This window comes from Saccharomyces mikatae (assembly GCF_947241705.1).
Source record: "Saccharomyces mikatae IFO 1815 strain IFO1815 genome assembly, chromosome: 4".
Taxonomy (NCBI): Eukaryota; Fungi; Ascomycota; class Saccharomycetes; order Saccharomycetales; family Saccharomycetaceae; genus Saccharomyces; species Saccharomyces mikatae.
In genome coordinates this window covers 786,602-813,407 of record NC_079259.1, presented here as the reverse complement: position 1 = coordinate 813,407, position 26,806 = coordinate 786,602, and the positions used below count along the sequence as shown (strand labels likewise).

Genomic DNA, 26,806 nt, shown 5'->3' with positions numbered 1-26,806 from the left:
ACAGGGTAAAAATGCAAAAAAGGTAATTACTTCTATATATATTATAAGTGCGACATATTTACGTATCTTTTACGTGTTTTTTGAAGTATGCAATTAGATTATTATTCGAAGAATGATCCTCAATGTTCTCTAGTTGCGAAGAAAACTCTTTAACATCCTGTTTCTTAGCTGGAAGTTGCTTATTCTTCAATTCCGACTCTTCTATTATATCCAATAGAAGCGCGTCACTTTTCAAACCGTACACGTGGAGTAAATAAGTACTCAAGTCTTGTAAACACAACTGTATTAATATTATTCCATTAAGAGTTTCATCTGGTTTGGAAAATGACGAACGATTCTCATATATTTCATCCATTATAATCTCCTTCAATCTGTCTGTTGTTAAATCGATCGTTTTGAGTAGGGACACCAAGTCGTACTGAGACATGAATTTGATATTCGAAATGTTAGCACAAAGAACGAAAATGGACTTTTGAATGTTGGCAGTTGTTGACGTCAAATCAGTGATATCGTCGAAATAAGATTGCATGATTCTCTTTACAACCTTGAAGAATTTTGGACCATTCTTCTTCCCAGCTCCGCATAGTTTTTCAAGTGAAGCTAAAAAGTAATCATGCCTATAATAATACTTATCATCTGTTTGAATAGAATATTGTATTGCTTTTGTAACACCTCGTGATAAACTGCTAAACACTAGCGTTTCATGTTTCTCAAAAAGATCTTCTAAAATTTCGTACGCAACATGGCGAATATATTGGCTGCTAGAGGCAATCAAAGCAATTACGGTTGGAATTGAATGAGAGGGATTTGTGTAACCAAATTTCAAGACCAACCTTAGTAATCGAATTGCCACAAGAGATTTCTTCAGATCACGAAGAAGACAAAGCTGGAGAATGTTGTTCAAAAACCGAGCAGCTAATGCAGAACATACTCCGTCATTCGCAAACTCTGTCTTTTTGGTTTTCAATAATTTCTTTTTTAGGATAGAGTTAGAAGATAGAGTGCTATTCACGCCTGTATTTCTCACAGATTTCCTTTCTTCCAATAGAAAAAGATCATATAAGCTTTCTAATATCACTAGTTTGATATCCAAGTGATCATTTTCAAACTCTTTATCCAGCAAACGTAAAACATGTCTTGAATTGAACAGTTTAGGATGATTACCACATAACTTCGTGAGATTTTTAACAGCGACTCTTCTTATGACATGAGGGATTCTATCTTTTGATAGTACCAGTAAGCATTTGGTAATGTGTTCGTACAGAGTTTCATTTTCTTGCAAGAATGCAATTTTTTCCTTCGGTATCTTAGGAAAGCAGAATCTGGCAAAACCAGTGGATAAATATATCAGCCTTTGCAATTTACCGTCAACAGCAATGGTAATTTCTTCTTTATTCGCATTATTTATGTAGGGATGTAGATGTGAAAGACAGGATGAACATGCTTTAGCCACTCTAGTAGCATCACTGCGATGAGTGGCGATGGACCAAATAAGAGGCATAGCTTCATCTATTTCTCTCACACTCATCTTTGGTAACCTACTCAAGAGAGTCGTTTCTAAATCATACAGAAATTTGGGCTTGAAGTTAGACAGTTTTTCAAATGTGCTTCTAAAAACTTGTAAGATATGGTAGTGAAAATCAGATTTGTCATCTGATACCATATAAGGATATAAGGCTGTAATATGGTCTTTAGTTAAAAATGACACAGTGGAATCAGCGAACTTTGCCAACAAATTTAGGAAGTTTTGTTTATCAATAATCATATTCTTTTCTTCTGTATCTTCTGAGTTCAGTTCAACAACTTTCTGTACCAAAAAATCGGTAAGGATTATTAAAACATGAGTGACTTTATCGTATATTTCCTTTGAATGCGCTTCCCTATTTAAGAGATAAAAGTTAAGGAACCAATCGAAAAGTTGTGAACATTTCTCATTCATTATGGCCACACGGGATATCACTGTTAGGACTGAGGATGAAATTTCCTTCAATTTTTCAGGCTGGTTTAGCAATTCGTTTACACTTAAAATCCATCTGTTTAATAAAATCTGCCTAGCCATGTCAATAATGTTGTCCTCTTCGTCTTCAATTTTCATAAGGATTCGTGCTATTACATATACTTTTGTTGCGAGGTCGTCCGTCTCATCATACATTTTTTCATTAATTTTTAACACATGTTTTCTAACCATTACGCTATCGTCGTCATAGTTGTTATTAATTTGTTGATAGAATTCAAAATATGATGAATCGATGCTAACCAGATCTAGTATGGCATCCTTAACAGATGCAGATGAGTCACTTAAACGCTGGTGAATAGTTGCTTTGACCATTGAGTTGGAAAGAATGATTTTATCCTTTGAGGCCAGCATTGATAAACACTTGATAGCAGTGGATCTTAGTTTGATTTTATCCTTGGCTAGAAGAGATAATACTAACTTTAAGTATGGGTCGTACAGATTTAAAAGTTCAAACGCATGCAAAATAGAAAAATAATCTAATCTAATCGTGCTAAAATCAGCACGATTAGATTTTAATGGACGTTCAAATCCACCACCTTGGATCTTCTCAAGTGTAGTTTTCAATTGATTGTTAATAGTTAAACTTTGCTCCTTAACATCCTTTGTATACTCTTCTAATCTAAATATTGTACCCAATTTCAAGTTCCAAAGGAACCTTGCTGCAGAATGACGATATTTTATCGCTTCGTTGTATGCAATGCAATCTTCAAATAATTGAAAAAAATTTGGTAAGTTTTCCGGATAATTGATCATTTTTATCAAATTGTTATCTTCACGATCTCTAGTAGAACATTTAATATCAAAAATTGCGGTACCAATATTCCCTATAAGTTGTAGGCATATTGTTTCAGTATTTGCAGGGAACTGTACAGATTGGCCAAATACTCTCAGAAGCTTCTTAAGCAAGGAGCTTAATAATCGCTCTGTTACGGGCCACTGAGGGAAAGGAAGTAGTAATAATAGATCTTGAACGAAGTTATCGATCACGTACCGCAACGAAGACGGATTCTTAAGAAATCTCTCAAGTATTGTGTCATTTATATGCTCTACAACATTAAAGAGGAACTCATCTTGTTTTTTGTACTCGATTTTTAATTGCTCAATATTTTCCGGAATAATTTCCTTCATCTGGCCACATAATGTGTAACAATTAATATTTTCTAGCATTGACATTAAAGTTAAGGTAAAATCGGTAATATAAATGTTCTCCATGCTGACTCTTCTCAACTTCTTTTGAATTCTCTTTGTAGGCAGCCTTTCGACATGAGATATTAGTTCTTCTATTATAAAATCTCTCTGTTGATCCAAATTACTAAATAATGCAACTAGAATATCGGAGCTGACCCTCTTCACATCATCCCAAAAATTTTGGAATTGAATAGTTGCAGTTACTTCGACGTTATTATTCATTAGCAAGTCACTGAAGATGTACACAAGCTTCGCCGTTACATTATCATCCATAAACGGGCCATTGCATATGTATTTTGGCAGCAAGTCCAGGGCCTCCTGAAAAGTATTAAATTCTATTTTTAAAGCATTATATTCAGTGGATAAGGTTTTTAAGGATTCTATCAAATCACTTAGAAAGTTTAGAGGTTCCATGATATATGATTCTCGATGCAAGTTACTCTCATTCTTGCCCAGTAAAATTATATTGAATAAAATGACAGTGGATAGCAAAGCAGTATATCGTAACATAGAGTCGTCTAACCCCGTATTTAAAGAACATTTACTGATATGTATGTTGGAAACCATTACATCAAGCAATCTCAATACCCATTTCATTTCAATTGACTCCCATAGTTGCGGATAAGCGGCAATATTTTTTATTGTCATCTGTAACTTGATTAAGCAATTTGTAGTTAAAACAAACTTTTCGTTTGAAAATTGGAGCCAATACTCAATGTTTCCAATTTCAGCAGAGTTTTCGTCAAGCCCTATAATACTCAAAATTTTTCTGAGATCATTTAAATATTGTTCTGTTAAATTTGCCTGTGTCATCGTAACGCCTGTTGAAATTTTGGTTTTCTTGTTTGAAGAGTCATTGTTAAAACTCAAGCTATCAGTATTTGAAGGTTTATCGTCAAGCTTATGTTTTTGCTGAACTTCATGTACAATCTCTCTTTTTTTCTCGATATTATCAGAGTCAAATGATTCCTTATGAGCTGATAGAACACTCTGCGCTAACGGTGATAATCCTTTCAAAAAATTGGACGGGGTATGATCCACTGAATTGGTTGATAACGTGAAATTACTAGGTCTCTTGAAGACGAGTTTGGTTTGTTCCGCATCATTATTTATGGAAACAGCAGTGCTAAGACGGTTTACATCCACTCCTCTGCAATCATCATCACTGGTAAAGACAGTTCTGTCAAAAGGTAAAGAAACTGTTGTTGGAGCGTTTACTAACGAGGCCAACCCATCTTTGGGAATCAGGTAGCTCAAAGGCTGGTCCTCTAGAGCCTCTATTATTCTTCTGGGAATTCCCGTATCTTCTCCTGGGTATGACATTGCTAGCCGCCAATAGACAATTAAAAGCCAATAACTTCACTACGAGTAAAAGGTCTGGGTACACCAGAATCAAACCAAATAGAAAAAATTTGCTATATGGAGAGCACTTGACCGTGATATACAGTTATCAGAGTCTAATCCAAGACTAGGAAAAAACTTGGATATTGAACTGCGTAGTTCTTTTTCAAGCTACTCTTTTTTCTTTTCTAGGCGAGGTTGCGGCAACTTCGCGTTTAATAAAAAAAGTTACACCATTCTATCGATTCGGCAAAAGACATTGATATCTGTATATTTAGCAAAGAATCGTACTAATTTGCCGTGAAGTAACCAGCATATATTGTCTTTGATAATAATACTGTTCTTGCTTGTGATAATCTTATTCCTTGGTGAAGTGTAGAAAGTTTTTATCTAATGCTATAAAAATGCAGTTGTGTTAAGAGTAAAATTCTAACTTAACATTTACATAAAACAGAAACAAAAGTCTATATTAACTGAGCGACAACACAGTCGATTATTTTATAAAGTAGTAGTTTATTACAGTCTCTATTCTTCGATAAGCAAATGACAAGGTCTGCTATGTCTGACCTCTCGATAGCAAGGGTTCGAGCAAGTTTATATGTCTTACACACATCCCATAAATTGCAAATACATTCTTCCCTGAATTCTAAAAAAGCATCACCTATAGGTACTTCTTTTGGCGGTCCCATCATATTATCGTTGGGGAACATGGAATGTCGTAATGACGAAAAAAAATTACCAATAGTCATAGGACTGGTAATTTTGGTCCGAATAATATTACCAAACATATTATACATGAACTTGTTCAAGTTATTCGACTTAGAGATCCAATGCTGAAGTGTTCTGCACATTGAGAATAAGAATGGTTTTCTCATAGATAACTTGAAGAAATCATCGGTGAAAAGACTAAAAACATATCGCTGTAAAAACGGTATTTCTGGAACACTAGTGTTGTCGATATTTGGTGATTTTATTGATGTTGAATAGGATACAAGTCTGGCCATTTGCGATATTTTTTGCTTCACTTTGGAAACAGACCACCAGGAGCTGTAGTTACTTTTGCTATAAACAACTTTTTGTTTGATATTCATGGACGAGTTTAGCTTTACCTTCATGCAAATTCTATTCAAGCCCTCTAAAAGATAATATGGTTCCATTATTGAGTCAATTATACGCCCAAAAACAAGTTCATTCAAAAAGCTATCCAAAAAACTTCGTTGTAATAAGGATCTGGTTTTTAATTTCCTTTGTATGATATCTGTGAATAATGTTGGGTACCGTTTAGAATCATATAAGGTTAACTTACTGTAGTGTTCAAAAACTAAATCTTCACTCAGTGAAGGATCCTTCAATGCCTTCAAGTGAGACGAAAGCAAATAAGGAATATAATCGAGCAATAAGTCATTATAATTAATCTTAGAACTTTTCATATATGCTATTAAATCCTGAACCACGTTGTATAATTCGGTCAAAAATTTGGAATCATCTGTGGGTATTTTGACGCCATACCAAGACTTAATGTAATTTTGGAAAATTAAAGCAAAGAAGGCATTTATCTGCAAGTCCGGTAAAACTTCTAGGCTTCTTATTCTTTGATGTAGTGAATTTGGGAATACAGAAGAACATAAATCCCGGAGATATTCCACCGAATCTTTTTCAAACTCACTCTGGAACGAATTATCGATACCAGAATTTCTCGCATAATCAAACTCCCTTTCGCAAGTATCTCTGATCGATTTAGAGTTCAATCGTATGTGCCCTTTTTTTGACAATAATCTCTTATAAGGTTTTGAGGAATTAGATCTTCGGTACTTGGAAATTAAGCTAGAATTGGTATTGTATAGAATGGTTGGCATCTACACATATAGAAATAAGCCGTATAGTATTTGTACACTTCCTTGGTGCTTATCGGGGTTGCCTTTGTTTATTTTGCACTTATTTTCCCTTAAGTTTGCACTTTTGGAAATGCAAAAAAAAGTTGTGTTACTTGCCATCAACCTTTTTTTAGTATGTATAGTACAAGCAAAGATGAACAAAAGAATGTGACAAGTGATGATCTATATAATACGAATAAAAAAGAATGGTCATGAGGGAAGAAATAATAAAAACGCTAGAAGATTTCCACAAATATCACTACAAGGAAGAATGGCTGAATAGTAAAGATCTTGACGAACGACAATTACTCGAAATCTTTGCCTTTGGAAACGTAGAGGATCTACCAAAAAATATAAGGTTGACACCACCAATGCGATCAAAACTGGAAAGATTAACTTTGATAACTTTAAGCGAAAAATACAATGAGTTAAGTTACGAGATGGTTAGGCAAGAATGTCAAATTGAAGACAATGGTATTATCGAAGGCCATTTAATTGAGCTACAAGATATTTTGAAAGCAGAGATGGATTCGGTCAATGAATTTATAAAAATTTTAAACAGATTTGACTGCAGGGATGTATACTGTTGTGAACGAGAATTAATTGTGGTTAAGAAACCACGTGTGACGAAAGAGTACTTAGTGCACAATCTTCACAGCTGGGAAATAAACCTTAAACAAAATATATTGGAGTAATTGAAATAAGGAAAGGTGATAATATCAGTATTAAGAGGTAAAGAATAAATAAAGGAAAAATGAATGAATAAATAATAGTAAATAAGGCAAAATAGTGTAACGGCAGAAACTAGGAGAGATCAGGAAAATATCAAACACAGTGCTATTTAAAACAAGTATATTAAATGATTGGATGTGTATTCCGTGGCTGACCTATCTATTTCTTGATCTCAATCTTTTCGCTGCCTTCCCTCTTGGGAGAGTCCCACAAACATTTTACTAGGCCAACAACACCATCATTCTCTGTTTCCAACTTGTAAATCCCGAAGAGGGAGACGGCAGAACCAAGTCCCAACATATACATAGCGTATTTGTGCCAAACACCGTAGACCCTCTCGGAAATATAATCAGTGATACAAGAGTTAAATTCCATGTAACAATATCCTAAGAGCATAACAGAGAAAAAAGAATCAGCTGCAGTAGATAAAGGGCCGGTTGTTAGCATTGCTGTCGTAGCTAATGGAACGACGGACAAGGCAAATATTTTTTCCATATACCAGTGGTACGAGCCCTCTAATTTATTCTGAGGGGGAGGGACATAAGCATCATTAGGGGTGCCTTTAACACCACCAGGTTTCTGGGGCAAAACGGGCAGAAATGGGATAGTTAAACTCTTCTTAGCGGTAGACTGAAAAGCTCTCACTGTGGCAGTGTGGAAAATTCTCTTTCCAGTGATACACCTCATGGATCTTGGCAACATCATAGTTACTATAAAGCGCGTAGGAAAAATCTTTGTAAGTTTGGAAAGAATCAAGAAGAGAGTTATAGGAAAAGATACAACTATCCTTCCAATACAATATTACCCTTCTGTCTTTCCTGCAAGTCAACTTATCCTAATACCGTGATCGCTCGAAGGGTTCTCCTTATATAACCGAAATACGCCTTTGCTCTTCCGAAGATGCCCCGGAATAAAAAAAAACTGCAGCGATTGGCTCAATGCTTTCGGTACTTAACAGAGGTACGCACAAATCATGAATCATACTCAACGGACCGTGTTACTCTATTATAGTTATATGATCACAAGGGCACGGATGCGTAGTAAATCATCCTCACTTGATGTTCTATTTCATATATTTTTTCAATTTTTTATTTATTTACTTACTTTGGTGCATTTTTTTACCTTCTCACTTCAACAATTCTTCGATGATACGATTGGCTGTGTTGTTATCATTAGGATCGAGAGACTTGACACCTAATCTTCTCAAAACTTCCACAATCTTGTCCTTTTCAAAACCTTGAGATTCGAACTCCTCGATCAAATCGTGGTCAATGCCATATAAATCAGACTCCTCCACGTTGCCTTTTTGGCCATTGGCACCTTCACTGGCGTATAGCCTGGTCCATAACGCAGCAGTTTTGTTGAAAGATTCTCTATCCCGTAGATAGTGTTGTGCCACTTCTGCATCTTGAGGATCATTGGGCTCTGGGGATTGTAATAGCGCCTGAAGTGAGATTAATGCAGACTTTAATGTTATTACTGGCGACCATGCATTCTTGAGAATATCCAAGCAAATAGCACCTGTCACTGATGATATATTTGGATGGTACACTTTTGTGTCGAACTGCATCTTGGGTGGCTTGAATGGATATTCCATAGGAACTTCGATATCCACAACAAATTTGCCACCTTCGTAAGGCGTTCCCGGTGGGCCCAAAAATGTACCCTTTAAATGATGAATATCGGATTCACTCACAAATTCAAGGGTGATGTGAGCTGCAGGGTCGTCCTTGACAGCTTGGATTTCTTTCATAATTCTCTTAGCTCTAGACATCGTTTACTTCTTACTACTTTTATATACAGCGCTTGTTCTGAATGTAACCAGCCACCTAACTACGCTACTTGTGTTGTCACGCTTGCTTCAATCAATCTCAAGTGCACGACTGCAATTGGGAGTTCATGCAATCAGTTCTCATCTCATTGTTTTTGCCCCTCCAGAGAATTTCAGATCGAAGAAAAGTAACAAAAAAAAAGGTTTGTTGATCTTCGTACTATGTGACTAAAAATTACTATTTATAGATTGTTACTCAAATCGTTAGTTATATGCCTTATTATGCTACGTATCTTCATTAGAGTCTGTTTATTTTAGTTGAATTCCACATCCTTATTGGTATTCTGTGCAAATACATCGGCTTCATCATCGTCTTCTTCTTGGTCCATATCCTTGAATACACTTTCATTAGGAATTCTTTTCATAATCTCGGGCTTGTCAAACAACGGGCCAATTTTGTTAATCCATCTTTGCCTCTTATCTAGAAGCGATTTTAGACTCGAATTTGCAGCTTTTTGTTGCGCTATTTGGGATGTAGTTCCTGTGCTCACATTAGTAGAAGCTGCTGTATGATGCTTCTTCCTTTTCTTGGGTACGCGAATACGTTTGACATAGGCCTGGTCAATTTGTTTGTCTAAATCTTCCAAGATGGACGAGTACTCTTGCCATGCTAGTTGCCTCTCTACTAGTGATATCAGCAGTGTTTTCCTTTTTTGGTTTCTCTTGGTTACTTGTTTCAAAGTGCTCTGCAATTCTCTTAGTTCTGCACTTATTTCATCGTCCTCTCTACCCGTGATCCAATCGGGGTCATCTGAGTTAGGGTTGTTTTCATCCTTAGGCATATTCATGTATATCCCCACATACTTTAATTCTCTTTTTAATCGTTCTTCAAATGTTGGATAGTCCAGACCAATTCCATTTGTTATCCATCCAATCTGTTGTGGCAGCGTACTCGTAGTTCCACCATTATCATCTTTATTTGCTACAGGCTTTGTCTGGAAGGAGCCTTCCTCATCAATATCACTCTCAGGCGTTCGAGCACTAGGACCATTCTCCTGAGATAATGACATATCTATACTATCATTGATGTTGTCCTTAGGTGATGATATACTTTCTTCTTCCCTAACCTTCGGTACTTCATTATCTCCTGTTATTTTGGAAGAATGCAATTCCGATTTTCCGTTGTCATCTTTTAATACAGCACTCAATAATCTAGATAATAAGGGTCCACAAGAGATACTTTCTGTCTCCAAAACATTCTCATCCAGTTCGTTAGCACTTTTTTTTGGTAGTATGGCCGATGCATCATTCAGGTGTGATGGAGTTTTCTTAAAGCCAGGATTTTTGTCGTTTTCATCTTTGAACCAAACATCGGTGTACAAAGGACCCAGTTTCGGTATAATGAAGGGATTTATTTCAGGATCATACGTTTTATCGAACTGCAAGCTATCCGGTATAGTATATTTTGTCTTCAAAAACTTCAAGTTGTCATCGCTAAGGTCCTTGAAAAAGTTCTCAACGAAAGCTAAAAAGGTATTAAATTGGATTTGGTTCGTTGGTTTAGGATGCGAAAAGTCCATGTCTGGTAATTCCCCTGGTAGCAATTCTTTCAAATCATTCGTGGGATAACTAGCCACGTTATACTTGCTCTTTAAAAAATCTTCACCTGTACTTTCTAGTCCCTCTTCGTTGAATAAACCTAGGGCCGCTGCTGCCCGAGGTAATGTTTGTGATACTACGAATTCAGACTTTGGATTTTTTACACTCGGATCATTTTCCATTTTCTCAATGTCAATTTTTTGCTTTTTATTGTCTGGCTCGTGAGTACTTTCGTTTTCTGTGTCCTCATGTGTAGTTTCAGAATCTAACGGCCTTTTTTCCCTTGGTCGATCCTTATAAATTTGTAAATCTTTGTCGTCATTGATTTCTTCTTTAGCCATACTATCAGCGGCTTTTTTAATATTTTCTACATCGTCCTTAATCGCGTCTGGTATTTTATCAAAAACTTGAGGCTCTACTAAGTTTTCTACTTGTTTTCCCTCCCCACTTATTTCTTTAATAGGGGTAGCATTTTTGTCTTGCTCATCTGCATTAGATATTTTCTGCTTTACATCTCCTGTGTCCTTCTCATTTTTACCGTCTCTTAATTTCCGAAGCGCTTCTATAGTCTCTTGATCACTTCGGGCAATTGTGCCCAGTATTTCATTAAGACTATCCAATTGGGTTTGTAATTCAAGTAATGTTTTTTTACTGGGTATGGATCTAACACTTTTCCCATTGAGCATTCCAATATCACGCTCGAAAGTCAAATCCAACGATTTCAGCATTGACGATAGTAGCTTCGACGGAATGCTCTCTGCTCCCTCTTTCTTGGGCAGTTTTTCACCCTTTGGCATTTTTCCTCTTCTTCCATGTCTAGGCATATGTCCTGTCTGGTACTTGCTGTTGCTCCCTAGGTTGTTGTTCCTCCACGTTCCTTGGGGTGCTCTCTATCACCAATATTTTATTTGATGGCGTTCATTAATGATTTCCATTGTTTTGTTGTCGTCGGCGAACCTTTATCGCGTTGCACGTCTGAGTTTTCTTGCAAATTCCGCTAAGCAACAATGCTAATGAATTCCTAGACATAACCGAAGATATATATGACTTGATCTGCAAGGAGGGCGGAAAGATTCCCGAAACAATTTGAAAGATATTTAAAGGTATGGTTGGGAAGATGAAGGTACCATTGGGGTTATGGAATGCCTCTAGGGCCAACATATGGAGTACGCAGAGAAGGGTTTTGTCAATGTCTAAAAGATTGAGCAGTAATGCAAATGGTGGAGCTTCAACTGCTTCTACCACCAAAGAGGGACCAGCTTTTTCAGCAGATCTTTTTATGCATCCCGAAAAATGGAAAGGATTGCCACCTCAAAAAATTTTGGAGTTATATTGGGAAAGGATGGCCAGATTGGGTTCAGAATATAAGCCAAATAAAGACGAACTGAATGCTTTGCTGACCACGTCTGAGTATTCTGAAGTACCAGCAAATGATATAAAGAAGCTATATTATAGAGGAGAGCAAGGTGCTATCGATATAAAAGGTGGAAGCGTAAATCGCGATAACAGCCTCAGACCATTTATGTTTGACGAATTACCATCCCAAGCTCAAGAATTGGTCGCTCAGCACCGTGAACAAAGATTCTATAATCGATTAGCTGCGTATGAATTGCCACTATTGGCGCAATATCGCCAGGAATACAAGAGACCATCTGCTAAAACTCATCCGGTCACTTATAGATACACCAGTTATATTGGTGAGGACCATCCAAATTCGAGGAAGGTCGTTTTAAGTGTTAAAACCGATGAATTGGGCCTCGAGGAGAGATCTTTACATAAGTTCAGAGTACTGGCCAGATCACGTTACGATCATATTACGGATATTTTTAAAATGTCTAGTGACAAATTTGAGCAGGCATCACAAAATGCACGTTATTTGCATGATATCTTACAGAAATTGTTAGCAGAATCGAAAGATTTGACAAAAGATGATTTTAGTGACGTGCCCCTTGACACAAGACATACTATTGCTAAAAACTTACGGAAGAAAAAGCGTGATTACAAGTTCCCCGAACATTGGAAACGCCCTGAAGATGCCCCAAAGAAGAAGTTTAACATTGTGGATCAATTATTGGACAGCGTTGAATAAATGTCCAAGTAAGAAGAAAACGCCCCCTGTATATATTGTGTATTTTTTATTCACTTCCTTCTTTTCCTCTGCAGAATGTACATAATTACATCATAATACAACATTAAGAATTTCCATAAAGATGATCACAAAAGTAGAATTGAACACATACATATACACAACGTGAAATGAAGAGAAAGATATACTGTTACAAGAAGAAAAAGATAGATATATATATGTACACACTATGGACTAGACAAAAACAATGATGCCATATTTCATTCCTTTTTTTTGGTTGTCTTAGAAAGTTGGGAGAGTAATAGTAACAAGTTAGCCTTTATATCAAATAGAAGAGTTAGATTTGTCCTTCTTCTTATCCTTCTTCTTCTTCTTCTTCTTCTTTTCTGAAGATCCTTCATCATCATGAGGTCTCTTTTCCACAGGAGGTTCAGCAGCATGCTGTAAACTGAAAGGAATTGGAACCGGCGCATGAGTTGGACCGTTCTCTAAAGAAGCTGGTGGTAGGGTACCATTTTTCTTTGCTTCTAGGTACTTGGATTTTTCTCTTTGGTAGTTTTCTAACTCAACGTTGTAAGCTTGCTTCCATTTTTCCTTCTCGTTATCGCTCAATTCCTTCCATTTTTTAGAGATTTCTTGAGTAATCTCAGTAGAGGATAAAGGTGGTAAGCCAGCTTTTTGCCTGTCCTCGCGAAGCTCTTGACGAACATAGGCAGAATAAGCAAAGAAGACAGTTAATGGCTTCTTTGGAGCATTTGGATCACGTTCGATCTTTCTTCTTACGGCCTTTACCGGAGCAGCTATGATGGCGTCCTTGTCATCATCCACAGGGTTAACCAGCTCCGAACTAATACCGTGCAAATGGTTAACACCAGAAGTCAGTGTTTGCAGAGACTCAGTCAAAGTAGTGAAAGCCTCTATCTTCTCTTCCTCATCTTCGCCGATAGCGTTGTAGAAATCAACAATAGAGGAAGCTGTTTGGTTAGCAGCTTTGGATAACTCAAAGAGGGAGGACACAAGAGAGTCCTTGGCAGATTTTAATTTTACAGAAGGATCCGTAGTCATGTTATGTTAGGGCTTGTTGTGTGTAGTGGGATGTCCATAATAGAACATAAACCAGTACACAAGCCCTGAGAGCCCGCTGGGACTACTTGGTACTTCTTGCTAAGTTCTTGAAGGAAGAAACTGTTCCAGGCAGAGTTGGCCCGGTGGTACTGAAGAGAATCTGAGTGAATTTCCTTCCGGAAGCTACTCTCCACCCACGACGACGTTCGGATGAAAAAAAGCGGGAAAAAACAGTGAAAAAACCACGTTCTCGAAGTTAATTGGTGAATTTAAATATCGGGTAACGATGATGCAGTGCTGGCTGGGTAATGCAAACGTGTTTTCAATATGCTTGTATACTATATACAAGTAATGAATTAAGTGAGATGAAAGGGTGTTATTGAACAACTCTTTTTGAAGTAGTAGCCTGCTAAGACTTTCGATTGGTAGCTTGTATGGATATGTGCATACATGTGTACCTGCAGAAGTAGAAAGTTTTCACATGGATACGGTAAACAATTATAGGGTTTTAGAGCATAAAGCTGCCGGTCACGATGGCACACTAACAGACGGTGATGGACTTTTAATCTTCAAACCGGCTTTGCCACAGGAAATGGAATTCTATAAAGCTATACAAGCGAGAGGTATGAACCAAAAGGAGTCACTGAGTGGTAGAGACGCTCCCTTATGCTCTTGGATGCCCACTTATCTTGGGATCTTAGATGAAGGCACAAAAGTTGAGAAAAGTGATAAATCTAAATTTCTGCAGATAGACAAACGGTTGAGTGATTCTACGGACAATCTTGGCTCGAGCCAAGTACAGTCTGAAAAGGGCAAACAGTATCTCGTTTTAGAAAATCTACTCCATGGGTTCAGTAAACCTAATGTGCTTGACATAAAGTTAGGCAAAGTATTGTATGATTCAAAGGCATCCTTAGAAAAAAAGGAGAGGTTGAAGAGAGTCAGTGAGACGACCACTTCTGGCTCTTTGAGCTTTAGGATATGTGGTATGAAAATACAGAAAAATCCTGCTATAATAAAGCGGCTTTCGCCTGAATATTACGAGGAAGAAGCGGGTACTGATTATGTTTTTATAAATAAACTGTATGGTCGTTCAAGAACCAATCAAAACGTTCTTGATGCGCTTGAGCTTTACTTCAATAATGCTCATTTGTCGGATGCGAGGAAGCATCAACTGAAGAAGACGTTCTTGAAAAGATTGCAGCTGTTTTATAATACCCTTTTGGAAGAAGAAGTACAAATGATTTCAAGCAGTCTTTTATTTATCTTTGAAGGAGATCCCTCCCGATGGGATTCATTAAATGACGTCGATAGACTTATGAGAGACGATTTTATAGATGATGAGGAGGAGGAGGATGGAACTGATCTAGTAAATACCAGCGGGGAACTAGAGGATAGAGTAGCAAATTATTTGAGTTCTATGTCACTGATTGATTTTGCACATGCTGAAGTGACGCCGGGAAAAGGTTACGACGAAAACGTCATCGAAGGTGTTGAAAATTTGTTAGATATCTTTATGAAATTCTAAATATATTGAAAGTAAACTTTACCTAATTAATGGTATATGGTACAAAAAGAACTAAACTAATTATACGTACTTATATATATATATATATATATATATACAAATAACAGTTTTATTATTTTATATTTTTTCATAGAAAGGAAATGCGTTATGATTGGTATTATTGTCTTTGCATTTTTACTTGTGATTGTAAGAGATTCATTCAGCAATCTTAACGATCTTACCAATTGCTATTGTAGCACCTTGATCTCTTAAGGTGAATCTACCTAACTGAGGGTAATCCTGGTAAGTTTCGACACAAACCGGAGCTTCAGTCTCTAAAACAGCAATGACTTTCATACCCTTCTTGGCAAAAGCAGGTGGCTTCTTTGATTTACGGTTAGTACCCTTTTCCAATTTGTGCAATAATTTAACAATATGAACTTCTTCAATTGCTGTATGAACATGCATAACACATGAAAACCCAGCAGCTATAATAGATTTTAGTTCGACAATGGCAATTTGGGCCACAAACTTGGTGACACTCTTGATAGGATTCTTTGGTGATGTTAGTACAAACCCTGGGGAAATATCTTCTTCTTCAACACCCTTAATTCTCAGCTTGACTTGCTCACCACACATAGCCATGTCAACTTCGTTTTCAGTTTCATTATAAATGTTTTGAATTTCCACTGCCGTTTTGTTGGGCATTAATAGGGTGGATTGACCCTTCTTGATATGACCAGATTCAATCTTACCTTCAACGATCGTGCCCAGATCCTTCATCTTAGCGGCAATAGGCAACATGAATGGAGCGTTGATGTGACGATCGACATGGTTCATTGTATCTAAATACTCCAATAGAGTTGGGCCAGTATACCATGGACATTCTTTTGGATCTACACGGTTTTTCAAGTTTGCACCACTGTAACCTGATACTGGCATAAACACAACATCCGTCTTGATGTTATAGCCAATGGCTTTCAAGAAATTGCTGACATTACTTACACATTGATCATAACGTTCCTTGGACCAATTGACAGTTGGATCATCCATTTTATTTACGACGACAACCATCTTATTAACACCTTGGGTCTTGGCCAATAAGGCATGTTCACGAGTTTGACCACCTCTTTCAAAACCAGTCTCGTATTCACCCTTTCTGGCAGAAATGACTAAAACACCGACATCAGCTTGAGAAGCACCACCAATCATTTCGGAAACGTACATTTTATGACCAGGAGCATCCAATATAGTATAACGCCTTTTCTCAGTTTCGAAGTAGGCCTTACCAACTTCAATGGTCTTACCATCATTTCTTTCTTCTTTGTTGGTATCCATGACCCATGACAAATACCAACCTTGTCTACCAGCATCCTTGGCCTCTCTTTCATATTTCTCTATAGTTCTCTTATCCACAGAGCCTGTCAAGTACAGTAAGTTACCACCCATAGTAGACTTACCAGCATCGACATGACCCATAAAGATTAAAGAAACGTGATCTTTGCCCCCGAACATATCATTAACAACCTCATCATCAACTTCTTCTTCCTGTTCTTTGATCAAGGCATCAGCACTGGTAGCACTGGTAGTGTTGCTGTTATCTGTCGATTCAGAAATTTTTAAGTCTCCTACTTTTGGCAGTTCAGACTTTTCTTCCTTCTTTTCTTCGGCCTTTACTGGCATTTCCTCTTTCTTGACTGGTTCTTCAACTTTAATTGGTTTTTTGGTTTCGACAGGCTTGACTTCCTCTTTCTTTTCAGTTTCGGAAGGTTTTGTATCAACTTTCTTGGTAGCATTAGCTAGCTTGATACCAGAACTGGAAACAAGCTTCAAAGTCTTCTTTGGCTTAGGCGCAGCTTGCTTTTGTTGCTTTTGGAAGTCATTTAAAGACATACTTTGAGACTGTGGTTGAAAACCAGCTTGGTATCCTTGTATATTGCTGTTATAATTGATGTTTTGGTAATTTCCACGACCGCCTTGTGGATTGAATTGTTGCTGATAACCGCCCTGGGAATTGTATTGTTGATAGCCACCTTGGGGGTTGTACTGTTGTTGGTAGCCAGCCTCTGGGTTGTACTGTTGAAAAGCGCCTTGTTGGTACCCAGAGTAGCCTTGGTAGTTTTGGTAATGGCCACTTGCAGGTTGCGCTTGAGCATTATAAGCTTGATAACCTTGGTATCTATTGTTACCTTGCTGTTGGTTGGGGTTTTGGTTGTATTGCTGGTAGTTTTGCTGATTATTACCTTGGTTTGAATCAGACATTGTTGTAAGTGTGCAGATTTAGGCGTTACTCCTAGCAAATCGGCAAAAAAATTCCTAGTTTGCCACAACTAATGGAGATGTTTGAAAGTGGATATCAATATAAACTCAGTTGAAGCTGTGCGAGTTTCGTCAACTGAAAAAATTTTTTCTTCAAAATCATAAATCACACTATACGAAATAAGATACAATACCCGGTTGAAATGTTCACTTCACCAGCAAAAGTAAGAAGTGATAATAACTTATAAAAAGTTAGCAAAGCTAACCTTCTTCTCAAGTACCAAAAGATCAAGATCATTCTCGCGTCAACGGGATTCGTCCTACACTGTGAACTACTAAAAATTCAGTCGAATAGTGAGATACTAAAAAACGACACAGAAGTTGACATTGTGACGCGCCGCTAGAAAAACTATAACTAGAGACAAATTGTTACGAACGGAAAAGAAAAGATGACAAGTAAATAAATGTTACTCCATTTATATGCGCATTGCGCCTAATGTACCGGTGAGCTGTCGACACCTATCATATATCTATATATATATATGTTTATATACATGTATGTGTGTATGTATGTACGCAAAACAGTACCCAACTATTATTTTGCTGTAGGGTTAGGATTTTCTTCAAACTCCAACTCTTCGTCTGGTATTTCTTCAATCGTAATTCTCTTTTTTGGTTTTGGTTTCTCCGTATCATCAACAATTTTAGGTACCCTGATCTGTAGCAGACCATTGTTATAGGTGGCCTTAATTTCTTCATCTTTAATACGTGGCAGTACAGGAAATTTAACGGTTCTCTCGAATGCACCATACTTCAGTTCTGTAATTTTTAGAAACTTCTCATCGATACCGACTCTATCTTCGATTTTGCCCTTGATAAGCATCTCATGGGAAGACGGGTGGTAATCAATATGGAAGGCCTTAGAATTAGCCCCGGGTAGCGCAAGAACAACCACGTAAGTGTCTTCAGTATCGTAGACGTTCACTTCTGGTGAAAATGGCAGATCCATTCTCGTTTCAGGCTTGGAAACCTGTAGCGGATCAGGAATTGGGGAAGGCGCTTGTAAATGAGCAAATGAGGAGGATTTTTTGCCTAATGGTGGTCTCGAAGACGCCTCTGGTTGACTTAAAAGTTGGCTTTTGTCGCTTTCCGCGGTTCCTTCCTCAGATCTCTCCGGCTTCTCGTTTTCTTTTCCTTTTCCAGCCCCTTGTTCGGTAGTTGATTCAATTTCTGGTTCGCTACCTTCGTAAGGTGGAACGCCTATTAATGCACTCAGCAAGTCGTTCAAACTATTTGCCTGCTGGTTGTTCTTACTGTTCCTAGTAGCATTTCCATGATAATACGATGGATACCTTCTCGAAGTGCTGGCCCCTTCCTCATCTTCTTGTCTTGCAGCACCCGTGTCACCCACCATATCTTCATCTTGATCCTCTTCTTCACCATCCTCTTGCTCGTAACCGTATTCAGGACTATAGTAATAGGCTTGTCCAGGAAATCGGTAGTAGTAGGTATTAGGGCCGCCATTGTATCTGTTATACAAGGGGTGATGATGGGGTGGATGATGACCACCCACATGCACCTGTCCATAATGAGGATGATACCTCGGTGGTCTTGGTGATTGGCGAGAAAACCCTTGTTGCTCTCTCTGGCCAGTTTGATTGGATAAGGCGTTCAAAACGTCATAAAGAGATAAGGATGGTTGATAGAAACTCATTTCTTTTGGCTTAGTTTGATCGTAGTTATGAGGGACCTTAAAAATTGCCTGAATCTGTCGGTATATAACTAGTGATTCTGCTTGTTTCACATATATCTGACATGGGGAAAAAACTTGGGGGAAACCACACTGGAAATGATGTCAACTCTTATATAGACAACTTCTCAGTGGACCTCCCCCTGCCGCCCACCAACGCCCCCGTACTCACCCCTGGCCAGATAATAGCAAATTCGCGAACCTTCCAGAACTTTTTAGCGCGCGCTTCAGGTGCTTCGCCGCCTAGCCGCTCATGGTCTCTCTCAAACTTCGCTGGCAAGATACCACCAAGCTGATTTGAAGTATGCTCTATTTTCTTGATAAGTCTTTATTGTGCCAGTTCGAACAGAAGTAAGGCATTGCCGATTCAAATTTTTATTATTCCTATGTTAATCATCGAACGCTCTTTTGTTTCTCTTTCTAATGTTTCCAACAGAAAACAAAAGATTAAATAATCAAAAAAAAAAAGGCTCATCCAGCTCCTCATTCTCGAAAAGTTTGGTTAAAGTAGATGTTGACACGATGGGAAAACAGTGACCTAATAGTAAAAAAGATAAAAGGTACCGAGATTGATATGAATTGTGTTGGAATAAGTGATTGCAAATATACATTCATTCGTATAAATTGGATTAGGCAAAGTCTAATAATAGAATTTCCTGCACTAGTAAGATAAAGATCTATTATTACTCCAGAACTTAGTATATAGGAAGATGAGTTATCACCAAATGCTATCTGTTGTAATATAAATCAACTATCATCTACTAACTAGTATTTACGTTACTAGTATATTATCATATACGGTGTTAGAAAATGACGCAAATGATGAGAAATAGTCATCTAAATTAGTGGAAGCTGAAGCGCAAGGATTGATAATGTAATAGGATCAATGAATAACAACATATGAAACGATGATAATAATGTTTATAGAATTATGTAGAATTGCAGATTCCCTTTTATGGATTCCTCAATCCCCGAGGAGAACTTCTAGTATATCTACATACCTAATATTGTTGCCTTATAAAAAATGGAATGCCAACAATTACATCCAACTCCACCATTATCTCACTTATATACTAAATTCTAGACAATTATTAGATCTTTATCTTACTAATGCAGGAAATTCTATCATTAGAGTTTGCCTACTCCAATTTAATTGGTATCACCATAAGAATGTTAGTATTGATTTACTCAACATTATTAGTATCATGTTAAAGAATGTTCGTCATCAACAACAACAATTTATATGAATAAATGTATAGTAGTGTTGATAATTAGTAGTTTAGTAAGTTGTAATAATTAAGAATAGTCGTTCCTTCTTAATCTATATAAGAGAGGTATATAAAACACACGCTGATTGGTTATATTAAACCAAAAGGTTCAGACATAAATCAGAGTGTTAATGATAAGAATTTGATGATAACTCATCTTCTTATATAATAAGTTCTGATCAATTAATAGATCTTTATCTCATTACTGCAGTAAATTCTATTATTAGAATTTTTCTACTTCAATTTATACGAAGACGTATAGTTGCAATAACTTAATCCAATTTATACGAATAGGTGTATAGTAGTAATCACTTATTCCAACATGCCCCCTTAAAGATATATTATTGTACTCCAACAGATATCTGCTATGTGTTTGGTTCTTAAGTAATTTTAATTATCAATAGTCCGTTGAGGCCAAAATATCCTGTGGTGTTATCTGATTGTTCAATACTTTAATAAATCTATCAAAATCAGATATTGAGACTGGTTTGGTAAGTAAATCTGCTATATTATCTTTACCTTTTATTTTTATTAGTTTTATAATCTTCTCTTTTATTTTCTCTTTAATTATTTCTGTTTTTATCCATGTGAACTTCTGTTTGGGTTGTAGATAGCTCCGATTTAAACCTTCGATAGCTGGTTTTGAATCAGTAAGCATTGTAAGTTCCTTATCTCCACCTTCTCCGAGTTCTGTTAAGGTTGCCTTCAGTGTTTCTGAGTCTGCATAGCCTTCATAGATAGCATGAAGTTCTGCTTCAGTTGAGGATACGCACTTGTTTGAGCTTTTATTAGAATAAACATTGAAGATATTTTTTCCATACCAAATTATAACACCAATTCTTGATTGTGCATCGTATTCTGTTCCAACTGATGCATCTGTGATAGTAGTAATTTTCTTATCTTTGTTAAGATCTCTATCATAGTGTATTCCTATATTCGTATGTTGTACCAGGTATTGTATGATTTTATAAATCATGTAGAACACCTGTTTATGAGGAAAGTTTACTAATCTAGCCACCTTCTTAACCGCAAATTCAACATCATATCTACATTTGTACCTAACATAGTTAAGTTCACCTAATAGTTGCTGTAATTTCAACACGCCGTCTTTGTATTCCTTTTCGGTCATTTTTAATTCTCCGTTTTTAGGATCAATCTTGTATATTGATATGTGTGGAATTGACCTTTTTCTAACCTTATCCAATTCCTTTTTATATTTCTCACCCATTTTTTCTATAAATGATTTTAACGTCAAATCAACCGTACCAAGTTTTTTGTTATAGATCAAATCCATTCCTAGAATATCTGTATCCAAAATACCATCTATTAAGGTACCAGTAATTTTTAATTCAAAGGTTTTTTTTAAATTGTTTATGAAATCATCTAGTCTTTGTTCATCACTTGCTGCAATCACACAGTCATCAACATAAACTGCGATCATGAGTTTTTTATCTTTGGATTGGTATAGTCCTGGAGTATAAGTATTATCTTTTAATCCAACACTATTTAAATATCGTCTAAGATGGTCGTTCCATTCTTTAGGACTCTGTTTGAGACCATATAGTGCTTTATCTAGTTTAACAACGCATCTTCTGTCATGCGGGTGTGGAATGTATATGTCTTCTTCCAGTTTAGCATATAAGAACGCATGGTTAATATCTAGTGTTTTCATGAACATATTCCTATTGTTTGCAATCATCAGAAATATTTTAATGTGGTTATGGTTTAGGGATTCTGTTCCAATAACGTTATACGTGTCTGGTGTCTGGATATCACCTCTACAAACAATTCTTGCTTTATAGATACCATTTCTCTTCTTTGAGAATATTGTATTTGTCGGAATTATTAAATTACTGGGAACATCAGATCTGTTGTATTTGACATCAACGTCAAATACTTTCATATCCTTGAGATTCTGTAATTCTTTCCTGTATGCCTCTTTATAAGCATGTTTTTCTTTGAGATCAGCATTTCCTGAAATAGCTTCATTGTAGTATATGGTTTTAATTCTCGGTGCAGAACTTGTTTCTGTGTTATCCGGAAGTAATTTAATTATATTCTTTCTCTGACGCTTATTGTCTCTTTCAACCATGTCATGAAACGAGGTCCTGTTTTCAACAGGCCGCTTTCTTTTCTTATTCAAAGAATTAAACGTTTTATTCAGGAATCCAGCTTTGTTTATTGCTGGTTTTTCTGACTCAATTGTTTCATCTGTTATTATTGATGATTTTAGTGTAGCATTCTGTTTTTCCGCTTCGCTATTTTCCATCACTTGTACTAACTCTTCATTATTACCTTCCAATGAGATACTTGTATCAGAGTTATTTTTGTTTTCTACCTTGTTTGATTCAACCTGTGTTTGGTCAGTATTGTCCATAACATTTATAACCAGGGGCAGGTGATGACTTTCTTCGTGAGTAGAATAGTCATCATTTTGAACATCATTGTCCTTTAATGATGTAACATTTGATTCAGTTTGAACATCTACGTATTGAGAGGTGTCATAACTTGAGGTTTTTGAATCTAAATCTTGTTCAAATAATACTTCTGGATCAACAATGTTTTCGAATAATTCTTGTTGTGATTGTAAGATATTATCATCTGTTACATTGTCCTTATTACTTGCAACTGTAACTGATTCATTAGTAGGATCATGTGAAATATAATCGCTCTCATCTTCTGATGATTCCTTGTAATTTATTTCCTTTCCACTGATCTTCCTATGAGTTCTGCTAGCAATATTATCATCATTGTTGATGTTTATGCTGTTCTGGCTTCCAACAAGGTTCCCTTGTAGTGCCGTGGGGACTCTATAAACATTTTCATCGAGAATATCCTCATCAGTATTACTTGATTTATTAATTTCGTTTCGATCGCTTTCAGTAGTGATCTTTTCTTTTGAGTGAAGATCTGAATCTATATCCATGTTTTTCACATGATTGTATTCGTCTTCTTCCTCTTCTTCTATGTTAGCAAAGACGTAGTCTAAATTACCTTCTAGATTATCACTAGGAGATGGGTACTTAGCATTTAATTCAATCTGAGCTAATTCTTCTGTGGTGAACAAGTCTGTAAGTAGTGTAACTTGTTTATGGTCATCTTCGTAATTTTCCAATGCATCATATAACCTGGAAACAGCATCTGAGTTTTCTGCTTCATTGATGGAATCTGATCTACTTTGATCATCTGGGTATATGTTCTGTGTGTTCCTTAATATTGGATCCACTGCATAGTCTGGAATTGTGTAATTATCTGAAGTGAGAATTTTTTTAATAGATGGTACAAAAAATTTGTATCCGTGACTATTAGGATCTTTGCATAATATTATAGCACGAAGTCCTGATGGTTTTAGTTTATTGTGATTATGATTCCAAATTATTCCTTGTTCTCCGAAGGGTAAAAAGGACATGAATCTCACTTTCACAGGTTGACTAGAGATTGCCTGTAGTGGCAGTTGACCTGTGGCTTTGTTTTCTAAACAATTGCGTACATTGGTAGCAGATGTCACTGCGTATTCCCAAAATTTAATACGTAATTTACTATGTTTTAACAATGTTGTTGCATCAGTAACGATAGTTCTGATGTATCTCTCTGCTCTTCCATTGGCAGCATGATCTTGTGTAGCAGAAAAAATATGATGAATTCCTTTTGAAACAAAATATTTTGCTATCTGATCATTTGTAAATTCAGTTCCTTGATCTGAATTGATTTCTCTGACCTTTCTGTCAAATTGAGTTTCCACATACTGAATATTTTTCTTGATCTGAGCCAAAATAGTTTCAGCATTTTTGTTGTAATGTGTGGAGGTGATACAATATCTTGTATTGTTATCAACCATAATAAGCATGTATCTTTTCGTATCCGAGTTCGAATTTGATACTGGACCAAAGATATCCATGCACCACGATGAACCTGGTTCATGATCGATACTGTGTTCGTTCATAGATCCTTTATAATGGTTCCTTCTCGTGGCTTTTGAAACTTTACAAGTTTCACACCAAAATTCATTTGGTTCTTTTATTAAGTCAAGATTTTCTTCATAATGACTATGTTTAATGGAGTTTTTAATCTGTTGAATTCCTGTATGTCCCATTCTATTATGAGCATCATGTAAGGTTATCGATTTTTGCCTTTGCTTATATCTTGAGGAATCGGTAGGTTTGATTGCGTTGATTTTTGAGTCATCGGAGGAACGGTCAATCAAATCACTCATTTTTACGTGAATTACACCATTGATTATTTTTGTCTTGATTGTTACATCTTGATTTCCCAAGGTTGTATAGTTTTTACTTAATACCATATCAGTACCTTTTGCTAGTTCATAGCAACTTATTATTGTAGATTCTTCTTCTGGAACAAAGTATGTTAATAAACTATCATTATCAGTACTATTTCTACTGTTCTTGATTTTAACATAACCATATCCTTTAGCGGACACTGAGCTGTTTTTCCCAATACCAAAGAAACGTGTACAACCATTACTTTCCTGATAATTATGTATCAAAGTTTTGTCATTTGTAATGTTTACTCCTGAACCAGTATCAATAATTACCAGCCTTTTTCTCTGGTGTATTTTGTTCTTCTTCTTTTGTTTTTTCAAACGTTTTAAATGGTTTTGCTCTTTGCATACCTTGCGAATAATATGTTTTTGAGAAATTTGTCGTGCCAAGCCTAAGCTCTTTGTTGGGTATTCTTCTGCAGTTTCTTGAACAGTGTAAAACAGATTTGCAATATTTGCAGTTCTTTTCAATTAAATCGTGACTCATTGGACTCAAATCAACTACTGTCTCAATAACAGTATTGATTAGGAATTCTTCGTGGCCAATATCTGAGTTATGTGAAACGTTGTACAACCGTTGTTTCACTGGATTTCTCAATGATTCATGTAAGGTTCCCAGAATTGCTTCTTGTAAGTAATCTCTGAGAGTTGGACAATCTTCACAGCATTTTGAAAAGATCCATTTTTCCATTAACACCAACTTTTGCAGTTTATTCATTAGTAATTCAGAGTCCCTGCATGTTGTATCCACTAAAACTTTTTCCCAAGCTTTAATTCTAACTTCTCTTCCATGGAGACTTTTGTATTTTGTTTTTAAACCATTAATAATCTTGAAAATGTTACTTGTAGTTGTGTTCATGATATCTAAATTTTCATTTAATCCTTCTTTGATTATCTTGCACAATATTTCATTCTCCCGAGGGTCAATTTTTGTGATCTCAGTATTGAAAACATCATCAAATTGATATCTTTTGGTAAATTTTCTAAAGTTGTTCAAGAATAAAGGAATATCCTCAACATTACTTGTCGTATAGTCAAAAACACAATCTTTCGGATAAAACCTTTTGTTTGTTGAAGTTAAGGTATCGTATAAATAATAGACCCCTGTAGCATCTATATGCTCGTGTAGGATATTCTTATCATCTTTTATTTCGAGTGATTGTATCTTTTCGATTAAACTCTGAATTCTATGCTCGACCTTTTCAATGGTTTCTTCGAGTTTTAGTAGTCTTTCCGCAGTTATTTGAATATCATCCGTCTCGGAAAGCTTTTCCTCTTCTTGTTTCAAACCATTCAAAATGTTCTCAAACTTATGTAAACCTCTTTGATATTGCCGTACTTGATCATCTTTAACAGTTAAGTTATTCAACAATGTTTGTGCATTATTGGCAGTACCATTTCTATTGACTTTTGATTGAACCTGCGTAGAAATGTTGTCGTCAGTAACATTTCTTGTTTCATCCCTCACTGGGGTCGCCATGTTGATAATTAGTAGTTTAGTAAGTTGTAATAATTAAGAATAGTCGTTCCTTCTTAATCTATATAAGAGAGGTATATAAAACACACGCTGATTGGTTATATTAAACCAAAAGGTTCAGACATAAATCAGAGTGTTAATGATAAGAATTTGATGATAACTCATCTTCTTATATAATAAGTTCTGATCAATTAATAGATCTTTATCTCATTACTGCAGTAAATTCTATTATTAGAATTTTTCTACTTCAATTTATACGAAGACGTATAGTTGCAATAACTTAATCCAATTTATACGAATAGGTGTATAGTAGTAATCACTTATTCCAACAAGTAGTAATCACTTATTCCAACAAGAAGGTACAACTTATTCTTAATTATTACAACGTCCTAATCAACTAATTATCAACATTATCAGACAAATATGGGCTTCAAAAGTAGTTCTAGTTCGAGTTCGAGTGACAATATGTTTTTTAAGGTATGTACTTCTACAATATTTCCTCTAATCAGGAATTGTCGGTCCTATAGTGTAGTGGTTATCACTTTCGGTTTTGATCCGGACAACCCCGGTTCGAATCCGGGTAGGACCTTTTT

General features: G+C 36.2%; 11 protein-coding genes and 1 non-coding gene across 12 annotated transcripts; 4 read left to right on the top strand and 8 right to left on the bottom strand.

Annotated features, from left to right (window-relative positions):
* Positions 1-58: 58 nt before the first annotated feature.
* On the bottom strand, positions 59-4,528 carry SCC2 (cohesin-loading factor complex subunit SCC2; the record flags this gene model as incomplete). Its single annotated transcript, XM_056221375.1, has 1 exon — positions 59-4,528. One exon carries the CDS (start codon positions 4,526-4,528, stop codon positions 59-61), a length of 4,470 nt encoding a protein of 1,489 aa, XP_056081172.1.
* Positions 4,529-5,010: 482 nt separating this feature from the next.
* On the bottom strand, positions 5,011-6,402 carry NVJ3 (Nvj3p; the record flags this gene model as incomplete). The annotated part of the gene is made up of 1 exon (XM_056221374.1): positions 5,011-6,402. One exon carries the CDS (start codon positions 6,400-6,402, stop codon positions 5,011-5,013), a length of 1,392 nt encoding a protein of 463 aa, XP_056081171.1.
* Positions 6,403-6,632: 230 nt separating this feature from the next.
* On the top strand, positions 6,633-7,115 carry CSN9 (Csn9p; the record flags this gene model as incomplete). Its single annotated transcript, XM_056221373.1, has 1 exon — positions 6,633-7,115. One exon carries the CDS (start codon positions 6,633-6,635, stop codon positions 7,113-7,115), a length of 483 nt encoding a protein of 160 aa, XP_056081170.1.
* A 196-nt stretch (positions 7,116-7,311) lies between these two features.
* SDH4 (succinate dehydrogenase membrane anchor subunit SDH4) lies at positions 7,312-7,857 on the bottom strand (the record flags this gene model as incomplete). Its single annotated transcript, XM_056221372.1, has 1 exon — positions 7,312-7,857. One exon carries the CDS (start codon positions 7,855-7,857, stop codon positions 7,312-7,314), a length of 546 nt encoding a protein of 181 aa, XP_056081169.1.
* A 421-nt stretch (positions 7,858-8,278) lies between these two features.
* UBC1 (E2 ubiquitin-conjugating protein UBC1) lies at positions 8,279-8,926 on the bottom strand (the record flags this gene model as incomplete). The annotated part of the gene is made up of 1 exon (XM_056221371.1): positions 8,279-8,926. One exon carries the CDS (start codon positions 8,924-8,926, stop codon positions 8,279-8,281), a length of 648 nt encoding a protein of 215 aa, XP_056081168.1.
* Positions 8,927-9,237: 311 nt separating this feature from the next.
* On the bottom strand, positions 9,238-11,346 carry NGG1 (histone acetyltransferase NGG1; the record flags this gene model as incomplete). The annotated part of the gene is made up of 1 exon (XM_056221370.1): positions 9,238-11,346. One exon carries the CDS (start codon positions 11,344-11,346, stop codon positions 9,238-9,240), a length of 2,109 nt encoding a protein of 702 aa, XP_056081167.1.
* Positions 11,347-11,639: 293 nt separating this feature from the next.
* Positions 11,640-12,611, top strand: RSM24 (mitochondrial 37S ribosomal protein mS35; the record flags this gene model as incomplete). The annotated part of the gene is made up of 1 exon (XM_056221369.1): positions 11,640-12,611. One exon carries the CDS (start codon positions 11,640-11,642, stop codon positions 12,609-12,611), a length of 972 nt encoding a protein of 323 aa, XP_056081166.1.
* A 321-nt stretch (positions 12,612-12,932) lies between these two features.
* HMO1 (Hmo1p) lies at positions 12,933-13,673 on the bottom strand (the record flags this gene model as incomplete). The annotated part of the gene is made up of 1 exon (XM_056221368.1): positions 12,933-13,673. The coding sequence occupies one exon, from the start codon at positions 13,671-13,673 to the stop codon at positions 12,933-12,935; it is 741 nt and encodes a 246-aa protein (XP_056081165.1).
* A 481-nt stretch (positions 13,674-14,154) lies between these two features.
* Positions 14,155-15,201, top strand: ARG82 (inositol polyphosphate multikinase; the record flags this gene model as incomplete). The annotated part of the gene is made up of 1 exon (XM_056221367.1): positions 14,155-15,201. The coding sequence occupies one exon, from the start codon at positions 14,155-14,157 to the stop codon at positions 15,199-15,201; it is 1,047 nt and encodes a 348-aa protein (XP_056081164.1).
* A 195-nt stretch (positions 15,202-15,396) lies between these two features.
* SUP35 (translation termination factor GTPase eRF3) lies at positions 15,397-17,442 on the bottom strand (the record flags this gene model as incomplete). The annotated part of the gene is made up of 1 exon (XM_056221366.1): positions 15,397-17,442. One exon carries the CDS (start codon positions 17,440-17,442, stop codon positions 15,397-15,399), a length of 2,046 nt encoding a protein of 681 aa, XP_056081163.1.
* A 592-nt stretch (positions 17,443-18,034) lies between these two features.
* Positions 18,035-19,153, bottom strand: HSP42 (heat shock protein HSP42; the record flags this gene model as incomplete). Its single annotated transcript, XM_056226935.1, has 1 exon — positions 18,035-19,153. One exon carries the CDS (start codon positions 19,151-19,153, stop codon positions 18,035-18,037), a length of 1,119 nt encoding a protein of 372 aa, XP_056081162.1.
* A 7,577-nt stretch (positions 19,154-26,730) lies between these two features.
* Positions 26,731-26,802, top strand: Smki_4.trna14Q. The gene has a single exon. It is a non-coding gene; the product is annotated as a tRNA-Gln (tRNA).
* The last annotated feature ends 4 nt before the right edge of the window (positions 26,803-26,806 follow it).